This window comes from Mobula birostris, chromosome 10, assembly GCF_030028105.1.
Source record: "Mobula birostris isolate sMobBir1 chromosome 10, sMobBir1.hap1, whole genome shotgun sequence".
NCBI classification, from domain to species: Eukaryota; Metazoa; Chordata; class Chondrichthyes; order Myliobatiformes; family Myliobatidae; genus Mobula; species Mobula birostris.
This window is the reverse complement of record NC_092379.1, coordinates 75398511-75419306: the sequence shown is the minus strand read 5'-3', so window position 1 is coordinate 75419306 and position 20796 is coordinate 75398511. Positions and strand designations below refer to the sequence as shown.

Sequence of the window (20796 nt, the reverse complement as noted above, 5' to 3'; positions counted from 1 at the left end):
CTTTTCATCGGATCGAATCTAACATGCATCTCTCCCGAGCTTCTCTTTACTGCATCTCCTGTCAAAAGACCATGAACCAGACTGTCCTTAAGAAAACTCTTCCCCACAGCTCTCTCGCATCCCACAATCCTGATTGGCTGACTCGCATTCTTAAGTTGGACAACATGGGTTCTTACCTTAGCTGAAGCCAAAACACAATTTCTGGCATTTCACACTGCTTTTGCAGAAAACTGATCACAGCATAGCAGTAGAAATCTTAACCAGGGCATTACAGTTAGGTAGATTGTCTTTGTAAGTAGTGAGATTGAACTGCTCTATTCATGATTCCTGTTATACAGGTTTTTTAAAAAAAAAATGTAAACTATGATGAGCCATATCAGGACTCTTACTAATATTCTGGTGGCCCAATCAGCGGCAAGAGCAGAGTGCAGCAAGGAGGTTTCTCACAGGTTAGCAACGCTTGCTTAAAAATACAGAAGGAACAGGCAGAGCGGCCATTGTTGAGAGTATGCCAGTAGTGAGAGTAGGAGTGTCAAGCAGAGGCGTTGGCTCTGGGTAAATTTCTGTTAAGGTTCCTCTCTCCCCCCCCCCCCCCACCCCCTTACTGTATCTAGTGTAGTAAATGGCTGTTGTATTCTTCATGCCAGGGATCTACATCTGGCTGAAGTGCATCCAGCTGTAGCTTCTTGACGATAGTGTTAGGAATGTGGAGCAGCAGTTAGATGATGTTCAACTTGTATGGGAGAGTGAGGAGATACAGGGAAGTAGTCACCCCTAACATGCAGGTGGCGAGTAGCTGGGTGATTGTCAGGAGAAATGGAAATGAAAATAGGCAGATAGCGCAGAGCACCTTGTGGTTGTTCCCCTCATTAATAAGTATACTGTTTTGGATGCTATTGTGGGGGATGATCTCCCAGGGGAATGCTCAACTACTAGGTTACTGGCACTGGTCATAGGTCCGTGGTGCATATGGGAAAGAGGCAGTAGTGACAGGGGACTCAATGGTCAGAGGAACAGACAGGAGATTCTGTGGACATGAATGGGACGCCTGAATAGTCTGTTGTCTCCCAGGTGCCAGGGTCAGGGATGTCTTGGATCATCTCCACGGCATTTTGGAGAGGGAGAGAGAGCATCCATGTGTTTTGGTACATATTGGTACCAGTGACATAGGAAGGAAGAGCAAATAGGTCTTGAAGAGAATTTAGAGAGCTAGGCAGAAAACTGAGAAGCAGGACCTCCAGGGTGGTAATTTCTGGATTGCCTGTGCCACATACTGGTGAGGGTTGAAACAGGATAATTTTGAGATCAATGCATGACTGAGAAGCTGGTGCAGGAGGCAGAGCTTCAGGTTTTGGATCATCAGGATCTCTCCTGGGCAAGGTATGAGCTGTACAAAAGTGATGGGTTACACCTGAACTCAAGGGGGACTAATATTCTGGTGAGCAGGTTGTTAGAGCTGTTGGGGAAGGTTTAAACTAATTTGGCAAGGGGTAGGAACCACAGTGAAGGGACTCAGGATAGGCTGGATGCTTTTTCAAAAAAAAGCGTGCAGTCAGACTGTCGGGAAGGGCAGGCAGATGATAGGACAAAATTGAAGCCAGCGGGATGAGTATCTGTGGTTTAGGGATGCAGAATCAAGAAGTGTAGCAAATATAATACTCAGTGTTATATCTCAATGCACAGACTATAAGAAATAAGGCGGAAGATCTTGTTGCACTATTACAGATTGTCAGCTATGTTGTGGCCATCACTGAATCATGGCTGAAGGATGGTTGTACAAACGTAGTTGGGAGCTGAATGTCCAAGGTTACACGTTGTATCGGAGGGATAGAAAAGTAGGCAGATGGGGTGGCATGGTTCTGCTGGTAGAGAATGGCATCAAATCAGTAGAAAAATGTGACATGGGATCAGAAGATGTTGAATCCTTGTGGGTTGAGTTAGGAACTGCAAGGGTAAAAGGACCCTGATGACAGTTATATCCAGTAGCTGAGATATGGACCACAGATTACAATGGGAAATAGAAAAGGCTTGTCAAAAAGCCAATGTTGTGATAGTCATGGGAGATTTTAACATGCAGGTTGATTGGGAAAATCAGTTTGATAATGGATCTCGAGAGTGAGTTTGTTGAATGTCGAGAAGATGGCTTTTTTGAGCAGTTTGTCATTGAGCATACGAGGGGGTCAGCTATACTAGAGCGATACCGGGAGACGATTAGGAAGCTTAAGGTAAAAGAACCCTTAGGCAGTGATCACAATATGATTGAGGTCAACTTGAAATTTAGTAAGGAGAAAATGAAGTCTGACATAGCAGTATTTCAGTGGAGTAAAGGAGATTACAGTGATATGAGAGAGGAGTTAGCCAAAGGAATGACAGCAGAGCAACAATTGCTTGAGTTTCTGGGAAAAATGAGGAAGGTGCAGGATAGATGTATTCAAAAAACAAAGAAATACTCAATGGCAAAATTGTATAACATTAGATTTGACCTCCCTTGTCAGCCAATGTAAAAGCAAAAGGGAGGACACACGGCAAAGCAAAAATTAGCGGGAAGATAGAGGATTGGGAAGCTTTTCAAAACCTACAGAAAGCAACTAAAAGAATCATTAGAAGGGAAAAGGTGAAATAGGAAAGCAAGCTAGCAAACAATATCAAGATGGATAGAAAAAGCTTCTTCAAATATATAAAAAGTAAAAGAGATGAGAGTGGATATAGGACCTCCAGAAAATGAAGCCGGAGAAGTAATACCGGGAGCCAAGGAGATGTCAGAAGAACTAAACGAGTATTTTGCATCAGTCTTCAGACTAGCAGTGTGCCAGATGCTGTAGTGTGTGAAGGAAGAGAAGTGAGTGCAGTTACTATTACAAGGGAGAAGGTGCTCAAAAATCTGAAAGACGTAAGGATACATAAGTCATCCAGGCAAGATGAACTGCACCCAAGGGTTCTGAAAGAGGTACTGGTAGAGATTGTGGCAACATTAGTAATGATCTTTCAAAAATCATTGTACTCTGGCATGGTGCCAGAGGACTGGAAAATTGCAAATATCACTTCACTCTTTAAGAAAGGAGGAAGGCAGCAGAAAAGAAATTACAGACCAGTTAGCCTGGCCTCAGTAGTTGGGAAGATGTTGGAGTCAATTGTTAAGGATGAGGTTATGGAGTTCTTGGTGACGCAGGACAAGGTAGGACAAAGACGGCATGGTTTCCTTGAGGGAGAATCTTGCTTGATGAACCAGTTGGAATTCTCTGAGGAGATTACAAGTAGGATAGATAAAGGGGATGCAGCGGATTTTGTATATTGGTCTTTCAAAAGGCCTTTGACAAGGTACCATACGAGGCTGCTTCTCAAGCTTAGGAGCTCATGGTATCCCAGATAAGTTACTAGCATGGCTAGCATTGACTGACTGGTAGGAGGCAGTGAGTGGGAATAAAAGGATCCTTTTCTGGTTAACAGCCAGTGACTAGTGGTGTTCTGCAGGGGTTGATGTTGGGGCTGCTTTTTATGCTGTATATCAGCAATTTAGATGATGAAATAGATGGCTTTGTTGCCAAGTTTATAGATGATATTAAGATTGGTGGAGAGGCAGGTAGTGTTGAGGAAACGGGTAGGCTGCAGAAAGACTTAGCCGGATTAGGAGAATGGGCAAGAAAGTGGCAAGTGAAATACAAGGTTGGAAAATACATGGTCATGCACTCTGATAGTAGAAATAAATGTGCTAACTATTTTCTGAACAGGGAAAAAATCCAAAAATCTGAGATGCAAAGGGACTTGGGAGTCTTTGTGCAGAACACCCTAAAGGTTAACTTGCAGGTTGAGTCAGTGGTGAGGAAGGCAAATGCAATGTTAGCATTCATTTCAAGAGGTCTAAAATACAAGAGCAAGGATGTGATGCTGAGGCTTTATAAGGCACTAGTGAGGCCTCACCTTGTATATTATGAACAGTTTTGGGCTTCTCACCTAAGGAAAGCTGTACTGGCATTGGAGAGGGTTCAGAGGAGGTTCACAAGGATGATTCTGGGAATGAAAGGGTTATCACATGAGGAACATTTGATTGTTCTGGGCTGTATTCACTGGAATTTGGAGGCATGAGGGGAGATCTCATTGAGCCTTTGGAATGTTGAAAGGCCGAGACAGTAGTAGTGGAAAGGATGTTTCCCATGGTGGGAGTCTAGGACAAGAGGGCACAGCGTCAAGACAGAGGGTGTCCATTTAGAACAGATGTGGAGAAATTTCTTCAGCCAGAGGGTGCAGAATTTGTTACCATTGGCAGCTGTGGAGGTTAGGTCGTTGGATGTATTTAAGGCAAAGCTGGATAGGTTCTTGATTGGACACGGCATCAAAGGTAACGGGTGAAAGGCTGGGGAGTGAGGCTGAGGAGGGGGAAGAAAACGATAAGCCCTGATTGAATGGTGGAGCAGACTCGATGGGCCAAATGTTTTAATTCTGCTTCTCTGTGTATGGTGATACAGATGGCTTTCTAGACTTGATCGAATCCAATCAAAGAAATACCATTGGTCAGATTGGTGTATTTAAGCTGTTTCTTTATGAATATGATCAAACAGATCAGTTCTACCTTCAGACTTGTCAGGTAAGTAAGTACAACACTCCTTGCCTATAACTGCACAAGTTCCTTCCCCCCCCCCCACCCCAAGTAAGTAAGAGAAGATCTAGTGACAAAGGATTTTGAAGAACCATCTTGCGTATTGTATGTGTGGTATATATTGACATACCCAACAGCTAGAAGCATTAAAGCTTTCAGCAAAACTATCATTGAAACTATGTTCATAAGTATCCTTTGAGTCTTCTCCATTGGCGCATAGTTAGGAATATTGACAAAAATGTAGCAACAAATAATATTAAAATAACTTCATAATGTCCAGCGGCTGTTCAAAGTCTTCTGAATTGTTAAGTGGTTTGTTCACTGAAGCCTTGCGGCACAGGCACTGATTCAGAGGTTACTAACACATTAACTACAGTGCTTGTTTTCTTGGGTACCACTTGGGCTCATTTGCAGAGGTTAGCATGCATAATTAATAGCGCTTGAAAAAGACCTTCTCATTGAGCTCCTAGTGCTTTCTTATGTGGTTTCTCAATCAGGATCCACTCACCAGGAAAAAGGTTGAATCCTCCTTCTGTTAGATCACTCCAAGTGGCTGAAACCTGAGAAGTAAACTTACAGCTTGGGTTAATTTCTTACAATAGTTAACTAAATTGTCTCCTATAATATGCATAGCAAACTCTGAGACCAAGAACTACTGGTAGTGATGTATACTTGTTACACTTGACATACATTTGCAAGAAAAAGTTTGTTAAAACACTGCAATTACCTGGGTTTTTTTGGGCTTTAATTACATAAAATGTGGTCTGATCTCCATCTAAGTCACAATATAGACAAACACAATCTGCCTAAACTAATAACACACAAACAATTGTACTTTTCTTGTCTTTATTGAACATTGTTTTATTGTTCACAGTCCAGGCTGGAGAAAAAAGCATGTGAACCCTTGTATTTAATAACGTTTAGAACCTCCTTTAGAAGCTCTAACCTTCATCAAAGGAGGCAGTGGAGGTACTTGATGAATACTTTGCTTCAGTATTTACCTTGGCAATTGTGGGGATGACTTACAGCGGACTGAAACACTTGAATGTGTAGACTTGAAGAAAGAGGATGTGCTGGGGCTTTTAAAAGGTATTAAGTTAGTTAAGTTTCTGGGACCGGACGAGATATACTCCAGGTTACTGTGGGAAGAGAGGGAGGAGATTGCTGAGCCTCTGGCGATGATCTTTGGATCATCAATATGGACAGGAGAAATACCAGAGGATTCGAGGTTTGCAAACGTTCAAGAAAGGGAAAGGGAGTAGAGATAACCTAGGAAATTATAGACCAGTGAGTCTTTCTTCAGTGGTGGGAAAGTTGTTGGAGAAGATCGTGAGAGGCAGGATTTATGAGCATTTGGAAAGACATAATCTGATTAGGGATAGTCAGTATGGCTTTGTCAAGGGCAGGTCATGCCTTACAAACCTGATTCAATTCTTTGAGGATGTAACAGAACACATTGATGAAGTGTATATGGATTTCAGTAAGGCATTTGATAAGGTTCCCCATGGGAGGCTCATTCAGAAAGTAATGAGGTGTGGGATCCAAGGAGACCATGCTTTGAGGATCCAGAACTGGCTTGCCTACAGAAGGCAAAGGATAGTTGTGGATGGTTTGCATCCTGTATGGAGGATGGTGAGCAGTGGTGTCCCGCAGCGATCTGTTCTGGGACCCTTCTTCTTTGCGATTTTTATAAATGACCTGGATGAACAAGTAGAAGCGTGGGTTGGTAAGTCTGCTGATGACGCAAAAGTTGGGGGTGTTGTGGATAGTCTGGAGGGTTGTCAGAGATTACAGCGTGACATTAATAGGATGCGGAACTGGGCTGAGAGTGGCAGATGGAGTTCAACACAGATAAGTGTGAAGTGGTTCATTTCAGTAGGTCAAATTTGAAGACAAGATATAATATTAATAGTAAGACTCTTGGCAGTGTGGAGGATTAGTGAGATCTTGGGGTTCATGTCAATAGCACACTCAAAGCTGCGGCACAGGTTGACAGTGTTGTTAAGATGTATGGTGTGTTAGCCTTCATCAACCGTGGGATTGAGTTCAAGAGCTGTGAGGTATTGTTACAGCTATATAAGACCTTGGTTAGACCCCACTTGGAGTACTGTGTTCAGTTCTGGTCGCCTCATTACAGGAAGGGTATGAATACTATCCTTTTGCTTGGATTGTTTTGGGGAGTGTGTAATATAGTTCTCCATAAAATCTCTTCTTTGGTGTTACAGTTTCCAAAAAAAAGGTTAATCATCATAACAAACTTGGAAGCATTAAAATTAAAATGCTAAGTGTGGCACGTGGCCAAGTGGTTAAGGCGTCGGTCTAGTGATCTGCAGGTCGATAGTTCGAGCCTCAGCTGAGGCAGTGTGTTGTGTCCTTGAGCAAGGCACTTAACCACACAGTGCTCTGCGACGACACCGGTGCCAAGCTGTATGGGTCTTAGTGCCCTTCCCTTGGACAACATCGGTGGCGTGGAGAGGGGAGACTTGCAGCATGAACAACTGCCGGTCTTCCATACAACCTTGCCCAGGCCTCAGGCAACATCGAAAATCGATGGACAGCCGAAGAGAAGAAGATGAATACTATAGAGAGAGTGCAGAGGAGATTTACAAGGATATTGCCTGGATTGGAGAGCATGCCTTATGAGAATAGGTTGAGTGAACCTGGCCTTTTCTCCTCGGAGCGATGGAGGATGAGAGGTGATCTGATAGAGATGTACAAGATGAGAGGCATTGATCATTTATACTTTATACTTTATTGTCGCCAAACAATTGATACAAGAACGTACAATCATCATAGCGATATTTGATTCTGCGCTTCCCGCTCCCTAGATTACAAATCAATAGTAAATATTAAAAATTTAAATTATAAATCATAAATAGAAAAATGAAAAGTAAGATAATGCAAAAAAACCGAGATGCAGGCAGGTCCGGATATTTGGAGGGTACGGCCCAGATCCGCGTCAGGATCCGTTCAGCAGTCTTATCACAGTTGGAAAGAAGCTGTTCCCAAATCTGGTCGTACGAGTCTTCAAGCTCCTGAGCCTTCTCCCGGAGGGAAGAGGGACGAAAAGTGTGTTGGCTGGGTGGGTCGCGTCCTTGATTATCCTGGTAGCACTGCTCCGACAGCATGCGGTGTAAAGTGAGTCCAAGGACAGAAGATTGGTTTGTGTGATGTGCTGCGCCGTGCTCACGATCTTCTGCAGCTTCTTCCGGTCTTGGACAGGACAACTTCCATACCAGGTTGTGATGCACCCTAGAAGAGAAAGCATCTATAAAAATTAGTGAGGGTTTTAGGGGACAGGCCAAATTTCTTTAGTTTTCTCAGAAAGTAAAGGTAGCCAGAGGCCTTTTCCCAGGGCTGAAATGGCTAACACGAGGGAGCATAGTTTTAAGCTGCTTGGAAGTAGATACAAGGGCGATGTCAGAGGCAAGTTTTAAACACAGAGTGGTGATCGCATGGAATACACTGCTAGCGAAGGTGGTAGAGGCGAATACAATAGGGCATTTTTAAAAGACTCTTGGATAGGTACATGCAGCTTAGAAAAGTAGACGGGCTATGCAGTAGGGGAATTCTAGGCAGTTTCTAGAACGAAGTACATGGTCAGCATAACATTGTGGGCCAAAGGACCTGTAATGTGCTGTAGGTTTCTATGTTTCTAAACATTTTCTGTAGCTGCTGATCAGACTTGCACAATGGTGAGGAAGAATGTTAGACTATTCGTCCATACAAAACTGTTTCTGTTCATTATTTTTGGGATACGTTGCAGGAACAGCCCTCTTCAGGCCATGCTGCAGCATCTCAGTTGGGTTAAGGTCTGGACTCTGACTTGGCCATTCCAAAACACTAATTTTCTTCTTTTTAAACCTATTGTTGATTTACTCTTGTATTTTGGATCATTGTCTTGTTGTATCATCCAGCCTCTATTAAGTTTCAGGTGATGGAGTGCTACCCTGACATTCTCCTGTAAAATTCTAGATACAATTTTGAATTTGTTGTTACATTAACGATTGCAAGCTGTTGAGGCCCTGAGGCAGCAAACTGTCCCAAACTATGATGCTCCTTCCACCATGTTTTATTGTCGGGATGAGGTTTTGGTGTTTGGGTGCAGTGCCTTTTTTCCTCCTGTAATGCTCTGTAAGGTTTCACTGCCAAGGTAATGGCCTCTCTGTAATGTTTCACTGCTAAGGTAATGGTTTCTCTGTAGCAGCAATGTTTAGGTTGTGACGAGAGATAACAGGGCCTTTGGAATGTATGTTAGCCAATGGAAGACATGTTGTTCGTTCTTATGGGTCTGGGAGCAGGGATTTCGCAGTGTTTTTTTGGGGAGAGATGAAGAGAGAAGACACGAGTGGAAAGAGTTGGTAGACCACCGGACGGAGTGGACTTGGAGTGAGGGTCTGACGGTCAGCGACACTCGGAGGAGGGCGATGGGGGTCGAATGGACGATTCCGTGAGCTCCAACGTGCACTTTAGACTTACATTAAAATGGGCCCTTTTTGTTTTAATTTTCTTTTCTAATCCTATAGTTAGATTAATATTTATATAGTTCAATCGTGTAATTGCGTACTGTGTATTTTCTGATATTGCGGTTCGGATTTGTAACTGGGCAACACATCACTCAGCATCCACACAAAGATTTCTCAGTCTGGCTGGACCAGAGGCCATCTTCCCCTAGACAAACGTATGCTGGCCGAACCTCAAGGTTACACTCCAAATATTGTGGAGTGCATTTCTGCTAAAAAGCTCACCTGTCCACAGAATATTGTCTTAGGGGTGTTGCAGAACATCCTGGAGGTCTTCTGCAATGTCTTTTTTTGAAGAGCAGTGGTTCGACTTGCCCTGGTGACTCTTGGTGATGTGGACAATGGAAAGTCAAAATAATTCCTGCCACACGCTCCCAGTGAAATGTGTTCTTTGGTCAGTAGATGTGACATGGTAATCCCCATCTAAGAATAATGTTTTTGCTGTGTATGGCAGTGACTTTCCTTGCTGGAGTAGCTTCCACCCATCTTGAAAAGATGTCCACTATTACCAGTATGTTGGAGTATCCTTGACATCCTGGCAAAGTAATGCAGTCCACTTGTAAGTGTAAAAACAGACCAAGTGGAGTAGTGGCACGTAATTGTGGTAGCTTTCCTGCTGCTCCAGGATTTGTTTTCTGCATGTCATGCATCTTTCAAACGTTTGTCAAGCTTACACTCTGAACTTTGGATTCCACCATCACTAGGAGAATCTGTTTAATAAAAACACAAAATAATAAAATAATCTGCAGATGCTGGGGTCAAAGCAACACTCACAACACGCTGGAGTTCCTCAGAGCCACTTTTCTGGTTAGAGCATCGTGCTTATATCTTTCAATTGTGATATGTATTTCCTATGAGATGGATTTCATTTTTCTGGTTAGAGCATCGCGTTTGTATCTCTCGATCGTGATAGGTATTTACTATGATATGCATTTCACTTTTCTGGTTAGAGCATCGTGCTTGTATCTTTCAATCGTGATATGTATTTCCCATGATATGGATTTCAGTTTTGTTTCCATAACTTCATTTTTCAAGTTCACTGCATATGGTATGTTCTCAGCGCTGTTTTAAATTCTTTGACCTCTTTTACTAGTTTTACTATTTTTATTTTCTTACACTATTCCTGTGCTGCTTTTTTCTGTGATTTCATCTACAAATGTATTTCCATGGCTTTCAATTGTAGTCATTTTGGAGTGACTTCTACATTTTAATATAGCCACTTCTGACTGCAATTGCATGATATTCTTGCATTAGTTGTCCATTCTTGATTGGACATCTTACATCCGTAAGAAGTCTTCTTTGTCTCCTTAAGTTTTCAAAATCATAAACAACTCCAAAAGCATATTGAGAATTAGTGTAGATATTAGCTGATTTTCCTTCTGCCACCCTACAGGTGGCAAAGAGTTTTGTGTTCTTCCTATTGTGGAGGTATCAGCAGCCATGCTTCCTGATGCCAGCACTTAAGTTTCAGAAAGTGGCCCATCTAGCCATTCAATTTGCTCTCTCGGTGGTTGATTAATCAGTGTACAGAATCAGATCTGGGCTCAGCAGAGGTGATTCTTTGTAATAATTTGCATCATGGCATGTTATTATTCTTGCAGAGTCATGGTCATCATAGTCTAACAAGAATTCAGCACATTCATTTCTAATCAGTAAGTGAACATACAAGCTGCCTAGTTTATGCTTTATCAGGGTAAGCAAGGGCTGTAGGAAAGAGCTTAGTTGCTTTTTGAATGTGACAATACATCCATTACATCTAACATTGCTTGTTGAAACCATGTCATCAAATTAGTATATTCAGGCTTTTGTGAGGCAAAGGATTGAATTTGTTGAGTTTGCTTTTGTGGTCCACTTTGTTTCTTATACCAATAACATCTACACCAGTGTCCTTTAAAAGTGACATTTTGCTCTAGGGGATTGGCCTTGGATAGGTGTATGAAGCTTAGAAAAATAGAGGGCTATGCGCTAGGGAAATTTGAGGCAGTTTCTAGAGTAGGTTGCATGGTCAGCACAACATTGTACGCCGAAGGCCTGTAATGTGCTGTAGATTTCTATGTTTTATGCTCTATGGCCCGTGGTCAATGGCTGTTGATGGACAGGTAACTGACACACCTGCAGTGATCTTATTCAGATTTTGCTATCTGATTCCACTTCTTTGGTGGCTTTCACTTGCTCATTATATGGACCACCAAGTTTACTCCAATTCAGTTTGGTCAGCTCCACCATTTTGGCAACATCTGGTTTCAAGCCAGCCATAAAAGTTGACTTCAGGTGACCATATGTAGAGTCCTCTATCTTCACTTATTCCTTTATCTCCTGAATAACTGAACCACACTATCCTATACTGTTCTGCATGTTCAGAAACATCTTTTGCTTGGCAATCGACCACTATCCTTCAGTCAGTCAGTATTGGGACCTGTTCTTCTGATCACCTCGTAATAGCATTCCAGTTATCTTGTATATTTCGTTTATCATCATCCATGTTGTCATTAACTCTATGATTCAACTGTCTGGTTTGCTGAGAAGACAAGGTAGTGTAAATTTGGATGCCATCATTTATTTTTATTGAGATACAGCGTGGAATAGGCTTTTCCGGCCCTTTGAGCCGTGCCTCCTAGCAAGCCCTGATTTAAGCCTAGCCTAACTATGGAACAATTTACAATGACTCATTCGTCTGCCAACTGGTATGCCTTTGGGCTGTGGAAGAAAACAGGAGCGCCCTGAGGAAACCTATACGGTCACAGAGTGGACATACAAACTTATATGGGTGCAGTTGTATATGTTTTTAATATGTTGAAGCTCAGCCCAGATTTTTAAACTTCCTTTTTTAGGATGTGGAACTTCTTTAAATCACTTGGTAATCCTTTCTGGTTCAAGTGGTAGATGGAAAAACATCCATCTCTATTCATAGGTCCCACCTTCAGTCTTCACTTCCTTGGTCTTTATTGGAGCAAACCATGACATAGTTGAGGCACGAGAGGCCACTGTAGAGTCCAGGTCATGTCCATGTTGTAATTCCTCAGAATTAGGATGGTGGTGCTGTCTCAGAGGACTGTCCAACATACGGGGTGTTTCCCAAGAAGAAGCATCACTGGCAGGATCGCCCGCTTGAGGTTCCTGAGTAGCTTTCTCATACTGCTTCATTTTGTTTCAGATCTCTGTACAATGCCCTTCAACTTGATTACACTTATTCAGTTGTTTTGTTCCCACTTGTTTAGTCAATGCAAAGATTTGCTCTTTTAACTTTTTAGCATCTCTGTCATACTGTTTTTGTAGTTTTATCACTTTTTGTCCTTTCTCAATTAAGTTCTTTACTTGTCCGTTAACTTTTTTTACTTACACAATCAAACTGACCATGTGTTATATCTTTAACTCAGAAACTGATTGGAAAGCCGAGCCTTCTAGGCCTGAACACCTCCTTCTGCAACTGGATCCTAGACTTCCTGATTGGGAGACCTCCGTCAGTCCGGATTGGAAGCAGCATCTCCAACACCATCACACTGAGCACGGGAGCCCCCCAGGGCTGTGTGCTCAGTCCTCTGCTGTTCACTCTGCTGACCCACGACTGTGCTGCAACACACAGCTCGACCCACATCATCAAGTTCGCCGATGACATGACCGTGGTGGGTCTCATCAGCAAGAATGATGAGTCAGCATACAGAGAGCAGGTGCAGCAGCTAATGGACTGGTGCAGAGCCAACAACCTGTCTCTGAATGTGAACAAAACAAAAGAGATGGTTGTTGACTTCAGGAGGACACGGAGCGACCACTCTCCGCTGAACGTTGATGATTCCTCCGTAGAGATCGTTAAGAGCACCAAATTTCTTGGTGTTCACCTGACGGAGAATCTCATCTGGTCCCTCAACACTAGCTCCATAGCAAAGAAAGCCCAGCAGCGTCTCTACTTTCTGCAAAGGCTGAGGAAAGTCCATCTCCCACCCCCCCATCCTCATCACATTCTACAGTGGTTGTACTGAGAGCATCCTGAGTAGCGGCATCGCTGCCTGGTTCAGAAATTGCACCATCTCGGATCGCAAGACCCTGCAGCAGATAGTGAGGTCAGCTGAGAAGATCATCAGGGTCTCTCTTGCCGCCATTACAGACACTTGCACCTCACGCTGCATCCGTAAAGCAAACGGCATTATGAAGGACCCCACGCACCCCTCATACAAACTCTTCTCCCTCCTGCCATCTGGCAAAAGGCACCGAAGCATTTGGGCTGTCATGACCAGACTATATAACAGTTTCTTCCCCTAAGCCATCAGACTCCTCAATAGCTAGAGCCTGGACTGACACCAACCTACTGCCTTCTACTGTGCCTGTTGTCTTGTTTATTATTTATTGTAATGCCTGCACTGTTTTGTGCACTTTATGCGGTCCTGGGTAGGTCTGTAGTCCAATGTAGTTTCTGTGTTGTTTTACGTAGTTCAGTGTAATTTTTATATTGTTTCATGTAGCACCATGGTCCTGGAAAATGTCTCGTTTTTACTGTGTATTGTACCAGCAGTTATGGTCGAAATTACAATAAAAAGTGACGACTTGACATTCTAGTTTTTTTTCCTTTTCTTCAGGCATTCTCTGTATCTTATCACATGCATTCTTAATAGACTCAGCATTGATACATTTCATCTCAATTTCTTTTATTAATTTTATCAAACTGAAATGTTTTATAGAGGTAAGTGCTCAAACTCTCAGTGATCTGATCACACATGACTGGAGATTCTGTGGTAGGTTTCACGACTTCGGTCATTGTCTTAATTCACTCTGGTGTAGCATTTATTTTGTACATACTTCTTATCAGCCGGACTGTGATAGAAGTATTGGATTGCAATCAGGATATTGTTTTAGGATTGCAGTTGTAATTTTATTGGATTGTGTCAATCTTTGTAGAACTGCTATTGGTATTTTGTAGGACTGCAGTCAAAACTTTGTAGAATTGCAATTGAAATCTTATAGAATTGCAGTCGATATTTTAGGACAATAATCTGAATTCTGTGGGATTGCAATTGATCTCATTTTTCTCACTATATAAGCACTAGATTATAATCTGAAGATTTCTTGGCTACTCCACCAGCTTCTACAAATTTAATTTGAGCACAATGTTAACTTCAGTGTTGGTCTGCTTTTTTTCCCCAAATAGCAATGTGTAATAAGGTTCAAAGGAGAGTAGTGAGAACAGTGCCATATAGTGAGAGAAGGTGATGGTGGGAAAAGAACAAAGGAAAGAGCGAGAGCCTATGTGCTCTGCTCTTATACCAGTTTGCTAATTCCACTGAATTTCCATCAATAACAGACTTTCCATTTAAACTTTGTAGATAAGAGTTAACCAATCAGCCCATATTCAAATAATTGCGATACCCAACAAGCTTCCAGAATAATACAGAACTGTAACCACTAGGAAACACACTGAACAATTCCATATACATAGCTGATTATATGAAAATGCAAACATAAGTTAAACTGAAAAACCAATGACAATTATACAAGCTAATCCAACAAAAGGGACTGATTAGGGATAGTCAATATGGCTTGTGCGTGGAAGGTCATGTCTAACCAATCTTGTAGAGTTTTTTGAGGAATTTACCAGGAAAGTTGATGAAAGAAAGGCAAGAGATGTTATCTGCATTGGGTTTTAAGGCCTTTGACAAAGTTCTGAATGGAATTTGGCCAGAGGTTCAGTAGCTTGCCATTTATTATGTGTTATTAAATTGGATTTGGCATTGGCTTCATGGGAGGCCTATAACTAGTGGTATGCTGCAGGAATTTGTGTTGTCCGTTGTTGTTTGTCATCTATATCAAGGATCTGGATGATGTTAGCTGGATCAGCAAAAACACATGAACCAAGATTAGGGGCTTAGTGGGCAACAAGGAAGACTATTAAAGCTTGCAGTGAGATCTGGATCAGGTGGAAAAATGGGCTGAAAAATGACAGATGAAATTTAATGCAGACAAGTGTGAGGTAAACTTGTGAGACAAATTTGGGAGGATAAACCAGGATAGGGCTTGCACAGTTAATGGTAGGCCACTGAGGATTGTAGTACAGAGGGATCTAGGAAATACAGATCCATAATTCCTTGACAGTGACATCACAGGGTCTTAAAGTGACATGATAGGATGTTAAAGAAAGCTTTTGGCATGTTGGACTTCATAAATCAAAGTATTGTGTACAGGAGTTGGGCTGTTATGTTAAAGTTGTATAAGATGTTGGTGAGGCCTAATTTGGAGTATTGTGTATAGTTTTGGTCACCTGCATATAGGAAAGGTACCAATAAATTTCAGAAGTTCAAAATGAATTTATTATCAAAATATATACTGTGTCACCATATACAATCTTGAGATTCATTTTCCTGTGAAAATTCACAGTAAGTGTGAAGGAACACACTAGAATCAATGAAAGACCACACAAAATGGACAAACAACCCATGTATAAAAGAAAAACTCTGCAAATACAAAAACAAAACAAACAAGCAAACAATATCAAGAACATGAGATGAAGAGTCCTTGAAAGTAAATCATTTTTGGGAACAGTTTGGTGTTTGGGTGAGTGAAGTTATATCCTTTGGTTCAAGAGCCTGAATGTTGAGTAGTAGTAATTGTTCATGAACATGATGGTGTGGGTTCGGAGGCTCCTGTACCTCTTTCCTAATGGTAGCAGCAAAAAGAGAGCATGACTTGGGTGGTGGAGGTCCTTGATGATGGATGGTTTTCTTCTGACTTCACTTTGTGTAGATGTGCTCAATGGTGGGGAAGGTGTTATCCACGATGACTGGCCTGTACTTTTGTAGGATTTTCCATCCAAGGGCATTGGCGTTTCCATACTAGGGTATGATGTGCCCAATCATTATGCTGTCCACCACATATCTATAGAAGCTTGCCAGAGGTTACGCTGACATGCCAAACCTACACAAACTTCTAAAAAAGTAGAGATGCTGCTGTGCTTTCTTTGTAATGGCACTTACATGGTGGACCCAGGACATTTAGTTTGAGATGATAACACAGGAATTTAAAGCGTTGTGACTCTCCACTTCTGATCCCTGATGAGGATTAACTTTTGATCCTCCAGTTTCCTCCTCCTATAGTCAATAATCAGCTCTTTGTTTTTGCTGACATTGAGTGAGAGGTTGTTGCTGTGGCATAACTTAGCCAGATTTTCCATATAGAATGGAGATGAGAAATTCCTTTAGCCAGAGTGGTGAACCAGTGGAATTTGTTGCCACTGGCGAATGTGGAGGCCAAGTCATTGGATACATTTAAGGCAGAGATGATAGATTCTTGATTATTCAGGGTATGAAGGGTTACTGGGAAAAGGCAGGAGATTGGTGCTGAGGAAAATGGATCATCAATGATGAAATGGGGGAGCAGTCTCGTGGGCCAGATGGCTTGATTCTGCTCTCAATATCTTATGGTCTTGTGCCAGTTGTCATTCATCAGCCTACTAACCTAGGTGATCCAAGTTCCCCTGTAATATTGATAACCTTCGTTGCTTACAATACCCTTCTTTTAGTATCACCTGCAATCCTATCAGTTATACCTTGTACCTACTGAACTCAATAATTTAGATGAATGATAGTGGGCCCAGCACAGATCCCTGTATCACACCTCTAGCCACGTGCCTCTAGTCCAAAGAATACTCTTGCCAATATCAAGCCAATTATGCATCTGCATAGCTAGCTCTTTCTGGAAGCTATGAGATCCAGCCTTTCATGTAGGACCTTGTCAAATGCCTTGCTGAAGTTGATACAGACAACATCCACTGCCCTGCCCTCATCATTGCTCTTGGATGTCTCTTCAAATAACTAACAGATTTGTGAAACACTTTAACATGCTGACAGTCCTACTTGGTGCTTGTATGTCGAGCAGCTAATAGATCCTGGCCATTAGAATCCCTCCAGTAACAAGCTCCATAGTTTGTAACACACACAAAATACTGGAGGAACTTGACATGCCAGGTAGCATCTATGGAAAAGTGTATAGTCTACGTTTTGGGCCAAGACCCTTCCTTAGGATAAATAATGATACAATATATGTCACCTTCCAGAAACTTCACCAGTGGCTGCAGATGATGCAAATATCTTTGCGAGGGCCTCTGTAGTTTCTTCCCTTGCTACACTCAATGTCTGAGGGTTGTGCACTTCCCTGTGGATCTTAAAACAAATATTTATTTCCTGTCATTTAACAAATTTTCTGTACACTTTTTATCTTTGCTCCTGTCATTGGTTTTATCCAGTCATTTTGAAATAATGCCTATTTGGCAGATAATGAAACCTTTATGAAACTACAAATACACAACAACACCCCGCCCCAACCCCAAAGCTGGTTACACAATAAAATATGTAAATTTCAACTAATCACCTTTGTGTTTGAATCCATATTGACCTTTAATACTTGTCCAATGATTGTTACTTTTGTCATCTTTATAAAAATTTTCCGCACTGTAGTTTATAATTGCACTTTTTTCTCTGGGGTATATAACATTCACATTTTCCCAGAATGTGAGTGCAATCTCTGTTCCTGGGTTGTAAATGTCTGAATTATGGAAACACCGTACAAATGAATAAGCTCCCATAATGTTATTAAATGCAAATACACATGGGTTTGTTCTTTCGACTGGCAGAACTAATTTTCTCTCTTCACTTATAGTTTATTTTCTTGAATCTCATGTACCTTAATGCCATTTATTATAATACTGTGGAGCTGTAGTTAGTAAATCAAGTGATTTTTGTGACTTGTGGAAGAAGTTGATTTACAGGTGTCTATAAAAACAGAACCAGACCCAGGCCATTATCTATGGAAGGCCTGTACCCACATACTTCAATGATTTTTGCCACTGCTGCTCTTTCCATGCCGAGCAATCTGGGATGAATCCAATGCAAACTTTTTTTTTTTTAAGTACATTTAAGTCTTTTAAGTGAGTTCCTCCAGAACTTTTGTGTTGCTTAGATTTCTAGTATCTACAGATTTTCTCTTGTTTGTGAAATCTACTATTCGTAAAGCAAATGTTGCAGATACTGGCAATCTAAAATTTTTAAAAAGTGTCCGCAGAGAAAATTGATGCTTAAGTTTGATCACTTTTCTACAGTTCTCAATTATTTCTTCGAAGGTCCTGTTGGCATCTATTTTCATATAAATTCACATTTAGTACCAAGGCCATGCCTTCTGTCTGTATGAATAGATCATTTTGATCTCTGAATTGCCTTATCTCTCATTTTATTTGCTATTCACATATCAAAAATTATTTTCTATTTTTGACCATACTTTTTATTTCCTTTTTCACTTCCCATCTGAATTTTCTGTAAACAGTCTCTTCTCACTTGTATTATCAATCTGAAGTTGTACTGTGGATTTTGCAGAACATCCGGGTCATATATTCTGTATCACACTCATTGTGGTTTCCATACTTATCCCTTGCATTGCTCCAGAAGTTTTGAATGTGTGCTCACTTTTTTTTATTTTAATCTGTGGAGTTCTGTTCTTAATTACCTTGCTTTTCTCCATTGTTCAAAAGTTTAAATGGACCAAGCATAGCAACACTTTTGTACTCGACATAATCATATCAGCACTTTTGCAGCCATACCCGTATCAGATTTTATGGTTCTCACTTGTGCTGTTGCAGAATGTGCAACATGTGTCCCTCCCTTCTCACCACCTAGGTTCTCAAAATACACTTCCCAGCTGAAATGTTAATTATTTGCATTATTTTCAGTATTGCTGTGTTTATTGCCCATAATCAAAATTATGCTACACAGAAAAATGAAATTCTGGTCAGTGAACTGCTTTGTAGAATGTCCAATCACGCATTCTGTATCACTTCCACTCTGATTACCATACTTGTCCCTTACATTGCATGTATTGCTCCAGAACTTGTGATAATGTGTCTCCGCTGTTTCCCGCTGCCCCCGTCCCATATCTCTTTATCCTTGTGGCACCATTTCAACACCTCTTTCCCCTATCCAACCCTCACAACATTCCCTTAATGCAGGGATTCCCAACCTTTTTTATGCCATGGGCCCCTGCCATTAACCCAGGGGTCCATTGACCCCAGGTTGGGAACCCCTGCCTTGGAGGGTCATGAAAGTCCCGGGTAGAGACTCAAGAATGCCATCGCACTCAGATGGAGAAGGATTCTTCATTGCTGTTTCCAAAACAGTTTTGTTTTACTAGTCAGGGTTGACGGCCCTGAACTGAACCCTTGAACTCAGGAGTTAAGTTCAGGGCCATCAACCCTGACTGGTAAAACAAAACTGCAATGGAAACAGCAATGAAAACTCCTTCTCCATCTGAATGCAAAAATGACCCTACCAAGAGCCAAAGCATAAAGACCTCACTTAACCCAACGTAGCTGTCCAGGTCTTTGAGAGCACAATGAGGTTATGGTCCTCTTGGAGGTAGTCAAAAACATCAACTATTTATTCCTCTTCATAGATGCTGCCTGACCTGCTGATTTCCTCCAGCACATTGTGTGTGTTGCTCAAGATTTCCGGCACCTACGGAACCGCTTGAGTTTATGCCCATCACCTTTATCTTCCTCCCTCTTGTTCCCCCTCACCTTCTCATATTACATGTTCTATGGTCCTTTCCTATCAGATTCCTTTCAGCTCTTTACCCTTCCCACTTATCAACTCCTAGCTTCTCATATCATTTCCCCTTTTCATCTCTCCCCTAAACACCTGTTTTTTTTCCCCCTATCACATACTAGCTCCTGCTCCTCCCCCTTTCTTGCTCTGATGAAGGGTCTTGGCATGAAATGTCAACTGTTCATTTCCCTCCATAGTTGCTACCTGACCCTCAAGATTACTTAATATGTATTGAACCAAATTTCCAACATCTGCAGTGTCCTGTGTCTTATTACTGTAATCTATATCATGCAATTGCATATAACTGAGTCACCATTCTTTTTTTTTTTCAGATCTCTCAAAGAACAGATTTATTGAAATTCCACAAGAGGTTTGTTTGTTCGCACCTCTGGAGACATTACATTTGTATCACAATTGCATTAAGTGCATTCCAGAAACAGTTGTTAATCTGCAAATGTTAACTTTTCTAAATATTAGGTAAGTAATTGGCTTTATCATGAGCATTAGTTAAATTCTAAAATTTACAACGGTTAATCTGGATGATAATCCTTTCATGATATGTCAGAGTTTGCAATCCCTTAGTCTGTGATTCTACCAAGGGGAAGATATGGCATTTTTAAGATTATTTTGCTTTTAAGACTTTTTGATTTTTGTTGTTATAAGAAAATAGGTATTTACTTGACAATGATGCTTAATTTAAAGAATTTTTCTCAGATTACAGGTGTAAACAGATTAGTTTCTCGTCCATGTGAGTAGACATCAGTTTGTGGTGCCATCCAAAGGGGAGTGCCTCTTACAAGCAACATTTCTTTTGTATCTTTGTGCAGGTCTAAATTGAGCTCCTGACCTGAAATAGGTGTTTGACGTGGAATTACTCTGGTGATGTTCCATTAACTCCTGGAATAACATTAGTATATTTGATGAATGAGCAAGATGTTTGGTCAGGGTGAATACTGGATGCATTGGTTATTTTTATTTTCATTTTGAGAGGTTCACTATCCTTTTTCTCAAAATCCCAATCAGGTTTATTATCACTGATGTATGTTGTGAAAATTGTTGTTTTGTGCAGCAGTCCTGTACAAAACATAAAAATAAACTAAGTTAC

General features: G+C 41.3%; 1 protein-coding gene across 3 annotated transcripts in view; it reads left to right on the top strand.

Annotated features, from left to right (window-relative positions):
• lrch2 (leucine-rich repeats and calponin homology (CH) domain containing 2) overlaps positions 1-20796 on the top strand; it is a 174886-nt gene that overhangs the window by 53708 nt on the left and 100382 nt on the right. For all 3 annotated transcript variants that reach the window (XM_072270489.1, XM_072270487.1, XM_072270488.1), the window contains one exon: positions 20024-20168. In XM_072270489.1, the coding sequence (XP_072126590.1) occupies positions 20024-20168 (145 nt within the window). The remainder of the gene's footprint in view (positions 1-20023; positions 20169-20796) is intronic.